Source organism: Triticum dicoccoides, chromosome 3B (genome assembly GCF_002162155.2).
Source record: "Triticum dicoccoides isolate Atlit2015 ecotype Zavitan chromosome 3B, WEW_v2.0, whole genome shotgun sequence".
NCBI lineage: Eukaryota > Viridiplantae > Streptophyta > Magnoliopsida > Poales > Poaceae > Triticum > Triticum dicoccoides.
In genome coordinates, this window is record NC_041385.1 from 346,452,279 (window position 1) to 346,468,861 (window position 16,583).

At 43.5% G+C, this 16,583-nt stretch overlaps 1 protein-coding gene across 2 annotated transcripts in view; it reads right to left on the reverse strand.

The window, feature by feature from the left end:
• Nucleotides 1-1,804: 1,804 nt before the first annotated feature.
• LOC119276036 (UDP-N-acetylglucosamine--N-acetylmuramyl-(pentapeptide) pyrophosphoryl-undecaprenol N-acetylglucosamine transferase) overlaps nucleotides 1,805-16,583 on the reverse strand; it is a 42,107-nt gene continuing 27,328 nt past the window's right edge. Inside the window, exon 4 of one of the 2 annotated variants that reach the window (XM_037556989.1) lies at nucleotides 1,805-2,471. In XM_037556989.1, coding sequence (XP_037412886.1) covers nucleotides 2,353-2,471 — 119 coding nt within the window. In that variant the 3' untranslated portion in view covers nucleotides 1,805-2,352. The remainder of the gene's footprint in view (nucleotides 2,472-16,583) is intronic. The other variant, XR_005136215.1, reaches the window with a different exon arrangement.

Sequence of the window (16,583 nt, forward strand, 5' to 3'; positions counted from 1 at the left end):
TTGAAAGCTGCTAATTGTTTTGGATTGCTTGCTCTTATAAGGATAATTGTGGCTATATTTATTGACCTTGTTTTTATAATCGACATCAGGGTTTAGCTTTTTTTCTTAAGAAAGGAGGGTTTATGAACATTAGCAACTCTGTTGGTAAGTTCTCCTTGCTGCGCTTGGATTGCCGTTTTCCAGCCATCTACACGTGTAAAGTATACCCCCGTAAAAATAAAACAGACGATCTACTTGGATCGTCGTTTTTGCGTCCTAACTTTTACACCCGGTTTCACTTTACACTTGGATATCGCTGGTATTCCGTCGGTTTGCAAAACACTTCTATATCCGTCGTTTTTCCTAGTCGCTGGTATTCCACCATTCTTGCTCGGTCGTGATTGACTAGGTAGACACAACCGAGATAAGCGCCGCAACGTCTCAACCGGAGCACGCCGAGGCCACCGCCACCGCTCCCCGGAGCGCCGCCGCCATTCCCCGGAGACACCATCGTCACCAGCGCAGTCGCCTCCTGCAGTCCTGCCGCATCAGCTCCACCACCACGGCCCGCCATTGACGCCGAGCGTCCGCAGGCCGCAGCCACCACCATGGGTGCTTGCGGGCCGCCGAGCGTCGCAGCGACCGCGCCGCTGCTGGAGCGCGTGCGCTCGCCGCCACTGCAACCCAACGCCGCTGCAGCGCCTGCCTCCACCACCACCGGCCCAGGGCGTCCCTGCTGCCGCCGAATCGCCTTCGCCACTGCAGCAGGATCCTGCGTCCGCCGTGGCCGCGCTGTGACAGACGCATGGCGCTCGTTCTTCTGGTAGCCAGCGGCATAGCGCACGGGAGACACTCTCCGAAACAAGCAAAAATCCGACGAACCAAGCGCAGCATATACATGTGGGAATATCCGGTTGTATTTTACAAATCTCCTATAATATACAGGGGTATTCATATACGGATGTAAAACTTCTACAAGGATTCCAAGCGGGTGGCTGCGCTTGGATTCGTTGTAATCAAACACGGAGGTAAGCAATCCAAACTATTCAAAAAAAACAGAGGTGTTTATTTTACACCTGTATTTACCGGCCGCTCAGCAATTCTCGGCGGAAAACAAAACGACGAGTCGAGGCCCGTATCTTTTACAGGTGTATTGAAAAAGAAAACGACAAACCAAACAGGACCTTACAAGTATTCACCCTTGCTCGGGCAAATACGCTCCACCTTTTTGCGGCAGAGCGGGCAGCCCTTGTATATCTATATGACGCCATTCATCAACACGAAGAAACAAAAGAGAAATGCTTAAACTTGCCATCACTGGAAAAGTAATTGATATAGGCTTCAAGGTAAGGGGTGGGCCAAGATTACTGTAGAAAATCCAAAGCCAAAAGACTACCTCGAACTTGGTCGGGGGCACCTTGTAGGTGATTCACCGCCCCGCTCATATAACGCTTGGTGCCCCCACACTTCTTCAGATATTTGTTTCCTACTCCCTCCGTCCACAATGTAAGAAATTTTTGCAAGTTAAACAAGCCTGCAAAAACATCTTACAGACAGAGGGAGTATCTTTTAACATGTTTTTAAACATCCTTGCCAATTCTTCCATGGATGTGTTTGTGTGTGCCTGATGCGAATTTGTACTTAGAACTTTGAATAACTCAAACATTTTGAATTTAATCCCCCACTCGAAGTTCTCATATTCTTTCAGATTCTTTAAGGAGATATCTAACCCGTTCTTAATCAAATTTTCTTATGGGATTCGCCCATTTGCGCCTACGAGCACATACTATATTGCAAACATCTAAGGACAAGCCAACAACACCTGGGAGTAGAAATGCGACTGCTGGTTGTTCTTTCACACAGAACCCTCGGCATTTTGATTTTCTAAACAGCAACCTTTCCTATGCTTAGCTATTACTCCCTCCGTGGGACGGAGGGAATACTAAGCTTCACCAAGGAGTTCAGCCTTCTGAATGAAATGGGAGAAAAGCCTTTGTAAAAAGGCAGATGCAGTGTACAATGCTTTGAAGTCTCAAGTTAGTTTTAGATTCAGCAATTCTGCCACACTAGAGTAAATTTGCATACTCTCAGGTCTCAGTTAGGAGGTCTTCTTTAACAGTTATAGTAGCACTAGAATCTTTTTATTACTTACTGAACGTGACAGCCCAAGTAAGCAGTACCTGGACTCCTGGAGGCACCATTCCCTACCTGGATGCTTTGTCGTTCAAGTGAACCAAAATACGGAGTAGATTAGTTATATCTTCAGTCTCGACTTCAAGAATAAGATGCCATTCTGCTGCACAGCATCCCAGCAACTAACACTAGCGCATGGATTACTGCAAAAAAGAGTTCGTGTAATGTGCAAAACAAGATTTATGTCAGGTTGGTTGGGCCAATCAGTGAACAGATGTGACGAATAATATCAGCCGAAGCATTTGGTCGAGCAGCATTTAGTGCCTTCTGAGACATCTCTGCCATCAATTTCTCATCACCTGTATAATGAGAATGGTCAACGAAACATCAGTTCGAAGGCATGGAACATGACAACTGGGACGAAAAATGTCATATATGCACAAACGATCAAGAATAGCAGATTTCATGCAAGTAGCAAAAAACATAGAAAACATGTGTATTCATCGGTGTGATCAGACATGCATGGCCACATAATGGCAAATTCAATATCATCCGAACAATTTGCTTTAGACAGATGTGCATGTAGTGTTTGTTAGAATGATCTGAGTCATGTAATCAATCTACCAAGGAGCAAGCAATCACAATAGACACGCCACTGAGATTTCTTAACGAGATTCACAAGACATTGGCTACATCTCCTGATGAGGACATCAATACAATTGTTACACCCACAACCCCTGCTGCTATACATACTGAACCAATTACTAGAGCTCGTGCACGCCAACTAAATTACCAGGTACTTTCGTTTCTTGGTAATGATTCTAATGTTCATGAAAATATGATGCTGCCTAAATTGGATACATTTGTTTTGCTTACAAATGAAGGGCCTAGCTTGGAGAAGGATAAACATTGGAGCAAGAACAAGCATGGAGATGATGGCATGCGCAAGGGGAACAAGAACGGAGTTACAAGTGATGATTTCAGGACTTTGAAGCCACCATAATGGGTGCATGAAGCCTTGGACGAAATATACAAGATGCCACTTCATAAATTTCGTCCCGAAGCTATTTTAGGTGCTGCGTCACCTTATTATTGGGCCAGGCCCATGTAATTTCGAAATACATAAGTATAGGCTATTTTTAAAGTACGTATGTGTGGGGAAACAAGAGATAGGGTTGATTTCGGACCCCTCCACCAAGGGCCACGAAATTCCCCCCCTCTTCCTCCATATATACAGCCCTTAGGGCATCGTTTAGACTTCGGGTTTTGTTTAGATTAAAGTTCGCCATAGCTGCAACTTCGCGTACTTCGTTTGTGTTCAACGACCAGACAAAGGCGTCACAGAACCCCACCTTGATCAATAAAGCTTTCATCTTATATTCGCAATATCCAGATTGCAATCTCAGATTCTTGCTTGTTCTTCGTTTGCTCGCAGGAATCAGACCCTCGTGGTCAGGTTGATCGTGCTCCGGCGTGGTCAATAACCTCTCGGAGTTGGTTTAGCGATTGCTAAGGCGCGACGTCCTTGCACGTTCGTAGTCGGATAGTCAAAGTCGACTTCCACCAAAGCGAAAATTCATCATCTCATCGAAAGACGGGACACCTCCGCCTCTATCAAGTGGTATCAGATTTCCAGGTTGCTCGGTGAGATTTTACAGTTTTTCGTAGTTTAGATCGAGTCTGTTCTTCATACCTACAGTCCACGAAAAAGCCAAAAAAAAATTAGGGTTAGTTCATCATATCCGAACCAATCTGAGCCTTTGCATAATCTTTTTAGGGTTTTGCTTTGTTGAATTTGCGGTTGCATCGTCGTGTCTAGTTGCTGGTCTTAGCGTTAGTCTTTTAGAGTTTCGAGTTCTGGTCATAAGTTGTCACGCCGCCACCGCACCATCATCATCGCCCCTGTCACCTACCACCACCGCTCCGAATCCGTATCCATATACCACCACCAATCCGTATCCATATACCACCACCGATCCATATCCATATATTACCACCGCTGCCATATACCACCACCGCTGCCATATACCACCACCATATATCCACCACCAATCCGAGTTCCTTGCATATTAGGTGTGTTTTTGAGATCCATCTAGATTCCGATTCGTGTTTCCTTGTCGGAGTAGGTTTCGAAAAAAAAAAGAGTCCGGAAACCACCCTCCGTTTAGGCCCAAAAATTTTCGAAAACGCATTTTTCGAAAAAAATTCTGGCTATCCTATTTTTAGGTGTTTCTGAGTGTTTTGAGACAAGTGCCATTATAGGAAGTTTTTTTTGACCCGTTTCCAGTTTTTGGATCCGGGCAGTCGAAAAAACGAAAAAAAAAATTTGGTCGAAAAAATTTCATGCCCATCATGTCAGTTTGACCAAGGAAGAGTTTTGAGACACTCGCCATTATAGTGATTTTTCGCAAAAAAAAACAGCGCAAAAAAAAAGAGCGCAAAAAAAAAGAGCAAAAAAAAATTTCCAGAGTGTGCTTTTTCCTTGTTTACGTGCAGCACCGTGATTTTGTTAGTGTTCTAGGCTCGCGTCTCTAGCACGGTCTAGCCTAGGACCAGCACAGTACCGTCGTTGAGCGTTTATTCAACTTTGCATCTCTGAATTGATTATTGCTGACCCTTTTTGCTACCATATTATAAGCCTTCCCTTTTTTTTTGCGGGAATATTATAAGCCTTCCCAGCTCCACATACATCTACGTCGTGCGTTTGACTCTCCCTGGTAATCGCTCTATCCAAGCTTTGAGAGTTTTGACTACAACGGTTGCCGATCACCGCCTGCTGCTGGGTAAGAACTGGTAAGAATTTGAGTTTTGCTTGACGGGTTTGTGATACACCACCACCACTTCTTAGTAGTCTGTAGGATCATATTCTTGTGTGTTTCTATTTGCTGCTCACCATGGTAGGATCACAAGCCAATGAGACTGATTGGAAGAACCTGACGAACAAACAGCTACATGATAAATTTCAGCAAATGATGAGTGGACAGGTGCAAGATGTGCTAAACAGATTTGACGAGGCCATGGAAAAGATAGATGGCATGGAGAAGACGTTCGAAACAAAGCTTGATAGCAAGTTTAATGAATTGCTCGCGCGTTTACCACCACCACCGCCGGCTGCACCTATCGCACCTCTGCAACACCAACAACAACGCATCCTTCCGAATCAGTATGGACGAGCGAAGCGTGTTCCTATTGAGGATGGCCAAACTTCTGGTGCTGTTGTTCCTGTTATTGATGCTTCTTTGGCTCCTGCTACTGCTGCTGCTGGTACCCAGGAGGATGATGAGTATGCGGGCGATTATGAGGATGAGGTTGATCAAAATCAGAACTACGTGCACCCACCAGCACCACCACCAGCAGGTCGACCTCAGGTATATATTCGTAATGGTAGGCCTGCACCACCACCTCAGGTACGAGATGATGTGCATATTCCTAAACTGAAATTGAATATTCCACCATTTGAGGGTAGATATGTTCCTGATATATATCTTACTTGGGAGTTAGAAACTGAACAACGTTTTACATGTTTACAATATCCCGAGGAGAGACGGGTTGCTGCTGCTGTTTGTGTTTTCACTAGTTTTGCATGTGTATGGTGGTTTGAACATTGTAGATTATATCCTATTCCAACTACTTGGGCTGCTTTGAAAACTGCGATGCGTACGCGTCATCATTATCTGCCAAGAGCGCACCTGCTGGGCCTGCACAGAGTTCTTCTTCTTCCATGGCATCAACAGGGCACACAAGTGATATTATTTGTCGTCGTTGTAAGGGAGGAGGTCATTATGCGAGAGAATGCAAATCTCCGCGTGTGATGATTGCTACCGCAGATGGTGGATATGAGTCCGCTAGTGACTATGATGAGGAGACTTTGGCCCTTATTACACGTGAAGAACATGGTGGAGATGATTCTGATCATGAGACGCAATACATGGCTCCTGAAGACGCTGACAGGTATGAATGTTTAGTTGCTCAACGTGTTTTGAGTGTGCAGGTCACACAAGCTGAGCAAAATCAAAGGCACAATTTATTCCATACCAAGGGAGTTGTGAAGGAACGTTCTGTGCGCGTCATAATAGACGGAGGGAGCTGCAACAACTTGGCTAGCATGGACATGATGGAGAAGTTTTCTCTCACCACAAGACCACATCCACATCCTTACTACATTCAATGGTTCAACAACAGCGGCAAGGTTAAGGTAACACGTACTGTTCGTGTGCATTTTAGTATCTCTACATATGATGATTATGTTGATTGTGATGTGGTACCTATGCAAGCATGTTCCTTATTACTTGGTAGACCATGGCAATTTGATAAAAACTCTCTACACCATGGTAGAAACAATCACTATACTCTTGTTCATAAGGATAAAAATATTACTTTGCTTCCTATGACTCCTGATTCCATTTTAAAAGATGATATTAATAGAGCTAATAAAGCAAAACAGGAGAAGAATAAGAGTGAAAATCAGATTGTGGCAAAAGAATTTGAGCAACAAATGAAGCCTAATAATAAACCATCTAGTGTTGCTTCTGAAATTAAATTGAAAAGTGCACGTTTATTTGCCACCAAATCTGATATTGATAAGCTAGATTTCAGCAAATCTGTTTGCTATGCTTTTGTGTGCAAAGAGGCATTATTTTCATTCGAGGACGTGCCTTCCTCTTTGCCTCCTGCTGTCACTAACATTTTGCAGGAGTTCGCTGACGTCTTTCCACAAGACGTGCCACCGGGATTACCGCCTATTCGAGGGATTGAGCATCAGATTGACTTAATTCCCGGTGCTTCACTGCCAAACCGTGCACCATACCGTACCAATCCAGAGGAGACGAAGGAGATTATGCGTCAAGTACAAGAGCTTCTCGACAAAGGTTATATACGCGAATCCTTTAGTCCTTGTGCTGTTCCTATTATTCTAGTGCCGAAAAAGGATGGTACATCACGTATGTGTGTTGATTGTAGAGGCATTAATAATATTACTATTCGTTATCGTCATCCTATTCCTAGGCTCGATGATATGCTTGATGAATTGAGTGGCTCTACAATATTCTCCAAAGTTGATTTGCGTAGTGGATACCATCAAATTCGTATGAAATTGGAAGATGAATGGAAAACAGCATTTAAAACTAAGTTTGGATTATATAAGTGGTTAGTCATGCCTTTTGGGTTAACTAATGCACCTAGTACTTTCATGAGATTAATGAACGAAGTTTTACGTGCTTTCATTGGACGATTTGTGGTAGTTTACTTTGATGACATATTGATTTATAGCAGATCTTTGGAAGAACATTTGGAACATTTACGTGCTGTTTTTATTGCTCTACGTGATGAACGTTTGTTTGGTAACCTTGGGAAGTGCACCTTTTGCACCGACCGAGTATCTTTTCTTGGCTATGTTGTTACTCCACAGGGAATTGAAGTTGATAAAGCCAAGATTGAAGCTATTGAGAGTTGGCCGCAGCCCAAAACGGTCACACAAGTGAGGAGTTTTCTTGGCCTCGCTGGATTCTATAGGCGTTTTGTGAGAGATTTCAGCACCATTGCTGCACCTCTCAATGAGCTTACAAAGAAAGATGTGCCTTTTCTTTGGGGTACCGCACAAGAAGAAGCCTTCTCGGTATTGAAAGATAAGTTGACACATGCTCCTTTACTCCAACTTCCTGATTTTAATAAGACTTTTGAGCTTGAATGTGATGCTAGTGGAATTGGATTAGGCGGTGTGTTATTACAAGATGGCAAACCTGTTGCATACTTTTCTGAAAAATTGAGTGGGCCTAGTCTGAATTATTCTACTTATGATAAAGAATTATATGCTCTTGTTCGGACTTTAGAAACATGGCAACATTATTTATGGCCCAAGAATTTGTTATACATTCTGATCATGAATCTTTGAAACATATTAAAAGTCAAGCTAAACTGAATCGTAGACATGCTAAATGGGTTGAATTCATTGAGACTTTTCCTTATGTCATTAAACACAAGAAGGGAAAAGAAAATGTTATTGCTGATGCATTGTCTCGCCGCCATACTATGCTTTCACAACTTGACTTCAAAATATTTGGTTTGGAGACCATCAAAGATCAATATGTGCATGATGCTGATTTTAAAGATGTAATGCAGAATTGTAAAGAAGGAAAAATGTGGAACAAGTTCGTCGTTAACGATGGATTTGTGTTTCGTGCTAACAAGCTATGCATTCCAGCTAGCTCCGTTCGTCTTTTGTTGTTGCAGGAGGCGCATGGAGGAGGATTAATGGGACACTTTGGCGTGAAGAAGACGGAGGACGTACTTGCTACACATTTCTTTTGGCAAAAGATGAGACGGGATGTTGAGCGTTTTATTGCTCGCTGCACTACATGTCAAAAAGCTAAGTCACGACTCAATCCTCATGGTTTATATATGCCTTTGCCTGTACCTAGTGTTCCTTGGGAGGATATGTCTATGAACTTTGTTTAGGTTTACCTAGAACAAAGAAGGGGAGGGATAGCATATTTGTTGTCGTGGATAGATTCTCGAAAATGGCACACTTTATACCATGTCATAAAAGCGATGATGCTGTTAATGTTGCTGATTTGTTCTTTCGTGAAATTATTCGCTTGCATGGTGTGCCAAATACTATTGTTTCAGATCGTGATACTAAATTTCTTAGCCACTTTTGGAGATGTTTATGGGCTACGTTGGGGACTAAACTGCTTTTTAGTACTACTTGTCACCCCCAAACTGATGGACAAACTGAAGTAGTCAATAGAACGTTGTCTACTATGCTTAGGGCTGTTTTGAAGAATAATAAGAAAATGTGGGAGGAATGCTTGCCTCATATTGAATTTGCTTATAATCGTTCATTGCATTCTACTACTAAGATGTGCCCTTTTGAAGTTGTGTATGGTTTCCTACCTCGTGCACCTATTGATTTGTTGCCTCTCCCATCTTCGGAGAAGGTTAATTTTGATGCTAAACAACGTGCTGAATTGATTTTAAAAATGCATGAGTTAACTAAGGAAAACATTGAGCGTATGAATGCTAAATATAAACTTGCTGGAGATAAGGGTAGAAAACATGTTGTGTTTGCACCTGGAGATCTTGTTTGGTTACATTTGCGTAAGGATAGATTTCCTGATTTGCGCAAATCAAAGTTAATGCCACGTGCTGATGGTCCCTTTAAGGTGTTAGACAAAATAAATGATAATGCATATAAACTTGAGCTGCCTGCAGATTTTCGGGTTAGTCCCACTTTTAACATTGCAGATTTGAAGCCTTATTTGGGTGAGGAAGATGAACTTCCGTCGAGGACGACTTCATTTCAAGAAGGGGAGGATGATGAGGACATCAATACAATTGTTACACCCACAGCCCCTGCTGCTATACATACTGGACCAATTACTAGAGCTCGTGCACGCCAACTAAATTACCAGGTATTTTCGTTTCTTGGTAATGATTCTAATGTTCATGAGAATATGATGCTGCCTAAATTGGATACATTTGTTTTGCTTACAAATGAAGGGCCTAGCTTGGAGAAGGATGAACATTGGAGCAAGAACAAGCATGGAGATGATGGCATGCGCAAGGGGAACAAGAACGGAGTTACAAGTGATGATTTCAGGACTTTGAAGCCACCATAATGGGTGCATGAAGCCTTGGACGAAATATACAAGATGCCACTTCATAAATTTCGTTCCGAGGCTATTTTAGGTGCTGCGTCACCTTATTATTGAGCTAGGCCCATGTAATTTCGAAATACATAAGTATAGGCTATTTTTAGAGTACGTATGTGTGGGGAAACAAGAGATAGGATTGATTTCGGACCCCCCACCAAGGGCCACAAAATTCCCCCCCCCCTCTTCCTCCATATATACAGCCCTTAGGGCATCGTTTAGACTTTGGGTTTTGTTTAGATTAAAGTTCGCATAGCTGCAACTTCACGTACTTCGTTTGTGTTCAACGACCAGACAAAGGCGTCATAGAACCCCACCTTGATCAATAAAGCTTTCATCTTATATTCGCAATATCCAGATTGCAATCTCAGATTCTTGCTTGTTCTTCGTTTGCTCGCAGGAATCAGACCCTCGTGGTCAGGTTGATCGTGCTCCGGCGTGGTCAATAACCTCTCGGAGTTGGTTTAGCGATTGCTAAGGCGCGACGTCCTCGCACGTTCGTAGTCGGATCGTCAAAGTCGACTTCCACCAAAGCGAAAATCCATCATCTCATCGAAAGACGGGACACCTCCGCCTCTATCATCCCCACTGCTTGACTATGGATGCTCCTTCCCATGATACCGCACAACCACTACTAGGAAATACCTTATAGGTGGAGGATTAACAGTAGCGAGGGTTAATACACAGCGCTACTGCTAATTTGCAGCAGCGCAAGGTGGTAACACGCACTGCAGGTAAAACAATAGCAGTAGCGCGAGCTCGACAACAAGCGCTGCTGATAGGTGGTCCCAACCGTGCCCACCGGGGCTGCCTATAGTAGCAGCGCGGCGGATGAAAGCCCCACTACTGCTAAATAGATAGCAGTAGCGCGGGGGCCCAGCACGGCGCTGCAACTATGGTTGCACTCTGCCAGCTAGTGGGCCCCACCTAGCAGCAGCGTTGGGCATGCAGCACGCGCTATTGCTAATGGACTTAGCAGTAGCGTGGGCCCTATCCCCTCTCGCGCCCATCGACTTTCTCACTCCCTCGCTCACTTCCTTTGTCGCTGCCTCCTCCTCCTCCCACCGTCACTGCCGCATTGCCGCTGCCGTCCTCCCTCCTTCCCCAGTAAGCCGCCGCCCTCCTCCCTCCTCCTCCGGCATCCCTCCTCTCCCTCCTCCGGCCGCCATTCTCCCTCCTCCTCTCTCCTTTCTCCCCCCTCCTCCCTCCTCCTTCCTCCCTCCTCCCTCTTTGTCCGGCCACCCTCCTCTCTCCTCCCTCCTCCGGCCGCCATCCTCCCTCCTTTCTCCTCCCTCATCCCTCTTTGTCCGGCCACCTTCCTCTCTCCTCCCTCCTCCAGTCGCCATCCTCCCTCTCCTCCTCCATCCTCCTCCTCTCCTCCTCCTCCTCACTATATGCAACATAGTAAATTTAGGTATAGAAATGTATTGGAATGCTATATGAGAAATTTAGATATATGCAGCATAGTAAATTTAGGTACAAATTTTTTTTAGCAATAAAACTTTTTAGGTATAGAAATGTATTGGAATGCTATATGAGAAATTTTTAGGTATAGAAATGTATTGGAATGCTATATGAGAAATTTTTAGGTATCAAATTTAGTAATAGAAACTTTTAGTAAAAAAAATAGTAATAGAAAATTTTCAATATAGAAATGTATTGGAATGCTATATGAGAAATTTTTAGGTGTCAAATTTAGTAATAGAAATTTTTAGTAAAAAAATTTAGGTACAGAAATTTTTAGTAAAATATAGGAATGTATTGGACACTTTAATTATTTTTATGTCATTATCACCTTGTCATCAAAGAATGTTATATGAGATTTGATGATCTAAAATTTTCACTCGGTGGAATATGCAGGCTTTGTAGTGATCGTCGTCGGAGCTTCCTCTATAGCCGAGTCGGTGAGCTAAAAGTCCACCTCCTCCTCTTCTCCTAGAACATGTGTATGATGATATTTGGACATGTATTGGTTGTCTCTTTGGACATGTGCCTTATGTTTGCAGCGAACACCTCCGAGTGGCCTATGTTTTGCCGGAATGTTGATTCATTTCCGTTCTGGCAAATTTCAGGCGCTCGATATGTTCTATTTTAGCAAAGGTCATGCCCGAATTTTCCATGATTTCAGCATGACTTGTGCTATAAAGTAGGAAATATCGAGTGGCCGTGATTTGCCGGAACGGGAATTAAACGACATTTCGGCAAACCATAGGCCATTTTCTTTATGTCATTACTTGATATATGTAACGGGTTGACTGACATTCTGTCGGGGCTCCTTATGTGACTTTTAGTCTGTTCTTGAAGGAAGGATGCCACCATATACTGTTGAAATATCAGAGAGAAGGAATCCCAACTGTTGTCGTGGGGGTCGTTCCTCTCCTTCTCGCGATAGACCTCGGTAATGCACGAGAGAAGGAGGGGAAGCGACCATCACCGACGGTCGAAATATTTGTGAGGGTGTCCATCATATACTGTCGAAATATCAGAGAGGAAGAATCCCAACCGTTGTTGTGGGGGTTGCTTCTCCTTCGTTCCCGTGTGCTAGACATTTTGCTGTAATGCACTTGGGGACGAAGCGAGGAGCGACCATCACCGACGGTCGAATATATCAGAGAGGGAGTGCCCACCATATACACCACGTGCAATGAGAGTTTTCAAGGAAGACTCGACAAACCGAAAGTCAACTCGTGCTAAATAGTGATCATTGTGTTGAGTTCCTGGTAATTGTCGTCGATTTATAATCTTTGAATTATGCACACAGGAAATGTCTAACGATGATAGGATCCCTGAGTGCGATTACTGCGGCGACGGCCGAGGTATGTGCGACATGCCTCACCTGGAAAACGGTAGGTTCTTCACCATCAAGTTGGACGAGACCTTTGATGTTTTTACAATACGTAACGACGACAAATATTTTTTTTCGTAATTAATCATGACTTGCGCTTCTTTGCTTCAACGTGTAATTTCTGTTTTTTACAATTCGACTAGTGCATTCCCTGCCTTGCCGCCATGCAAGACGTATGTCTTGGAGAAGCTCGGTTTCCAAGATAGTGAGAATATGGAGACGAGGAAAGCTCACCTTAGGACTCAACATGGTTACGCTTTTCAGGTTAAGCTCTACAATGCAGTTAATCACTCACATTTTGGTTGCTCAAATTGGAGAGCTCTATGCAAGGCCTATGGATTTCAGGAGGATATGCAAATAACCTTCGATATTCGTCCTGAAGATGATATTGAAGATAATATCGACATTTGGGTGGATGTGGATATGCTTCCAGTTCTACCTCTATGTGAGTTTGTCAAAATAAATTTGTTAAGTAATTTATATTGCATATTTAAAAATAGTTGACAGCTTATTTCCATTCTTCAAGAATGTACGGAAGGTAGTGTATATGGAAGGTGACATGGATATTATTAGCTTACGGCCAAGTCTGCCTACGGTTCACCGCAGTCCATACTCAATTTCTCGAAGAGATGAAGACCTCACAATCAAAGGACGGAGAAAAGTTATGAATGATCGCAGGGAACTACTTGGAGGCAACATGGTGCACAACCCACAAATTGGAGACAGGTGGATCTCTATTCTCCATAATGAAAATTCAGGGGCTATCTTGTTTTATGCTATTTTACCTTAGAGAGAGAAGCAGGTCCAGCTAGTACTTGTCATGTGCTAGAATGATGAGTTATTACTAGGATGATAACCATTAGCTAATGTTGACTAACTTTTCATGTGCTATATTAATAGTGAGTTATTATATGACTAAGATGATGATGAGGAGGCCGTACTACTTAATTGTCATGTGTTAGAATGATGATGATTTATTATATATATGACTACGGATGATGAGCTGTTATATGACTACGGATGATGATGATGCGTTATTATTATATGAGCACGGATGATGAGTTGTTATATCAGAGGTTGTGTAAGAAACATGGATTAGATTAAACTTGGATCCGTCCACTTTATTTAATCTAATATGTGTATGATATGACGAGATTGTATGTGTATGAAACCTGTACAAATACAGGGTAAATACAGGATAGAAAAAATATACAAAATATTAGCAGTAGCGCCAGGTAATGGCGTAGCAACTACGCGGGATCAGCGGCGTACAAACCTACGCTACTGATATGTATGTTAGCAGTAGCGCGGGTAAAGACCAGCGCTACTGCTAAAAGTTAGCTGTAGCGCTACTGCTAGGCCATCAACCTGCGCTATGCTAGGGTTTTCCCTAGTAGGGAACAGTCACCCCGGCGCCGGCACATGCCGCTGACTTCACCTGTGCGCATGTGCTATTATGTTCGCATAGGTTACTGACCAATGCATTTTACATCATAATTTATAGCTCATTTCTTGCAGAAAACCTCCTCATATCATGTCCCATTGAGCCACTTTCATGTCCATAATGCATGATACTAGTTTCCACTCATTTTCATGTAAGCCCTGCATAGTTTTCAATTTTTATTAATTTTTACTACCTTTTCTCCGGTTTTGTGTGTTCGTAGAAGAGGTGGAACTCCTCTGGGCTTGGAACAACAAATATTTCGATGTAATTTGAAGGAGATTATGATATAGACTTTGTGGGGTTATAGGAAACAAAAAAAAAAGTATCCTCCCAGTTTCTTTAGAAAAAATGATCCTCTTGATCAATTTTCTTGGCATTGGATCCCCTCAAAAGGCAAATCTGGAGGGATCCTTGGGGGCGTCAAATCCTGTAGAGTTAACATTACTGGAACATCACAAGGTGATTTCCATATTAAAATCCAGTAGTTTGGCACTAAACTTTTATTGAGCTGGGCATTGATCTTCATTTATGGGGCTGAGCAGGATGAACACAAGCAGGAGTTCCTGACTGAGCTAGCTGCTGTGTGTTTTGATCAAACTATCCCCATCTTAATTGGGGGAGATTTCAGTTTGCTAAGGTCATCCCAGGAAAAAAATATGAACTACCATGGCAATAGAAACTATGATACATTCAACTCTATTATTAATACTTATGAGTTGAGAGAAATTGAGTTGGCTGGTGGAGGGTTCACGTGGTCCAATAACAAAGAAACCCCCACTTTGGAGAAGCTTGACAGATTGCCTATGAGGAATGGTTGGGATACGTTGTTTCCTTTAGTTAATGTTCAAAAACTAAGCATATTGGTGTCTGATCATAATCCTTTGATCTTGGACACTCTGGAAGAAATAGAACCTTGCCACAAATCCTTTAGATTCGAAACCAGCTGGACTGGCGGAGAAGATTTTCTGGAAAAGGTTGAAAAGATATGGAATGAGCCTATTGTTGCTAAACAAATCCTTTAGATTTGAAACCAGCTGGATTGGCGGAGAAGATTTTGGCTAGTGCTTGGTTGGTTACCATGTTTACTTGCCAACCTCACAAGAAGTTGCCAATTTTTTATATTGCCAATTGTTGGCTTGCCAAGTATTGGCAATGCCAAATGTTGGCATCAAACCAATTATCCTCATACTATGCAGAAATTTAGACCTATATGCCTCTTGCCTGTCGTATTTAAAATGTTCCCAAAGGCACTGGATGAAAGGCTGAAACCTTTTATGACAAAGTTGATATCTAGGAATCAGAATGCTTTCAACAAAGGGAGGAATATTATGGATGGTGTGATGTCTTTGCATGAGATTCTGCATGAAGCTAAGGTAAGAAACAACAAGGTGTGGTGCTGAAACTGGATTTTGAAAAAGCCTATGATAAGGTCAAGTGGAATTTTTTATTTCAAAGCTTGACTGATAAGAGGGTTTAATGATAAATGGATTGGCGGGTTTAAGAATGTTGGAAGAGGAGGAGCCTTGAATGTGAAAGTTAATGACACAATTGGGAAGAACTTTGAGAGCTTTAAAGGGGTGAGGCAAGGTGACCCCTTGTGTCCTTTCCTCTTTAATATTGCTGCAAACTGCTTGCAGAAGATGGTGCAGAATGCTCAGGATAGTAGGCAGGTAACTGGTCTAGTGCCACACCTTATTGATAAAGGGGTGGCCATTCTGCAATACGCTGATGATACCATCATCCTTATGCAAGACACTGTGGAGGAGGTGAGGAATATGAAACTGCTTCTATACCTATTTGAGCAAATGTCAGGATTGAAAATCAACTTTGAAAAGTGAAGTATTGATCATGTTGCATGACGATGAAAAGGGGAACCTATATGCTTTCAAGCTAAATTATCAATATGGTTCTTGGCCAGTCAAATACTTGGGGGTCCCAGTATCTGGGAGTAGACTGCATGTGGAGGACTGGGTCCCAGCTGAGGAATGTATGTACAAGAGGATGGATGGTTGGGAGTCTGGAAATTTATCAATAGAAGGGAGGGTGACTAGAGCCAAGTGCTTGTCTTACAAGTATGTATGTGTTTTGCTTCTCAGGCCTTGTTTGGTTTCAGGGTATCCCCCCGGATCCCTGCCTGTTCCCCAGGCCAGGAAACCACGAGCCAATTCAGCCCGGGGTGATCCACCGGCTCATTTGGAGGCCCGTGACACAGGGGTAGCCCCGCCCTTTCCGCGACTTTTCCCCGGGAGGGCCTTCCACGTCTGCAGTGGTCGGGGAGGAAACCCTCGCTCGCTCAATCTCCCGAACGAGAGGCGGCGGCAGCGGCGGCAAGATCCACGAACGATGCACCACCACGCTCCGCCCTCCTCCGTCCAACGCTCCGCCGAGCAACTGGAAGCGACGCACCACCGCCTTACACCTCCACGCCCCGCTCCTCCGGCAAGGACGACGGTGACCGGGGTCATCATCCTCCCCCTTCCCGGATCTCGTCTCTGCCTCGAAGCTTCACTCACCTCCGGCGAAGACGATGGCC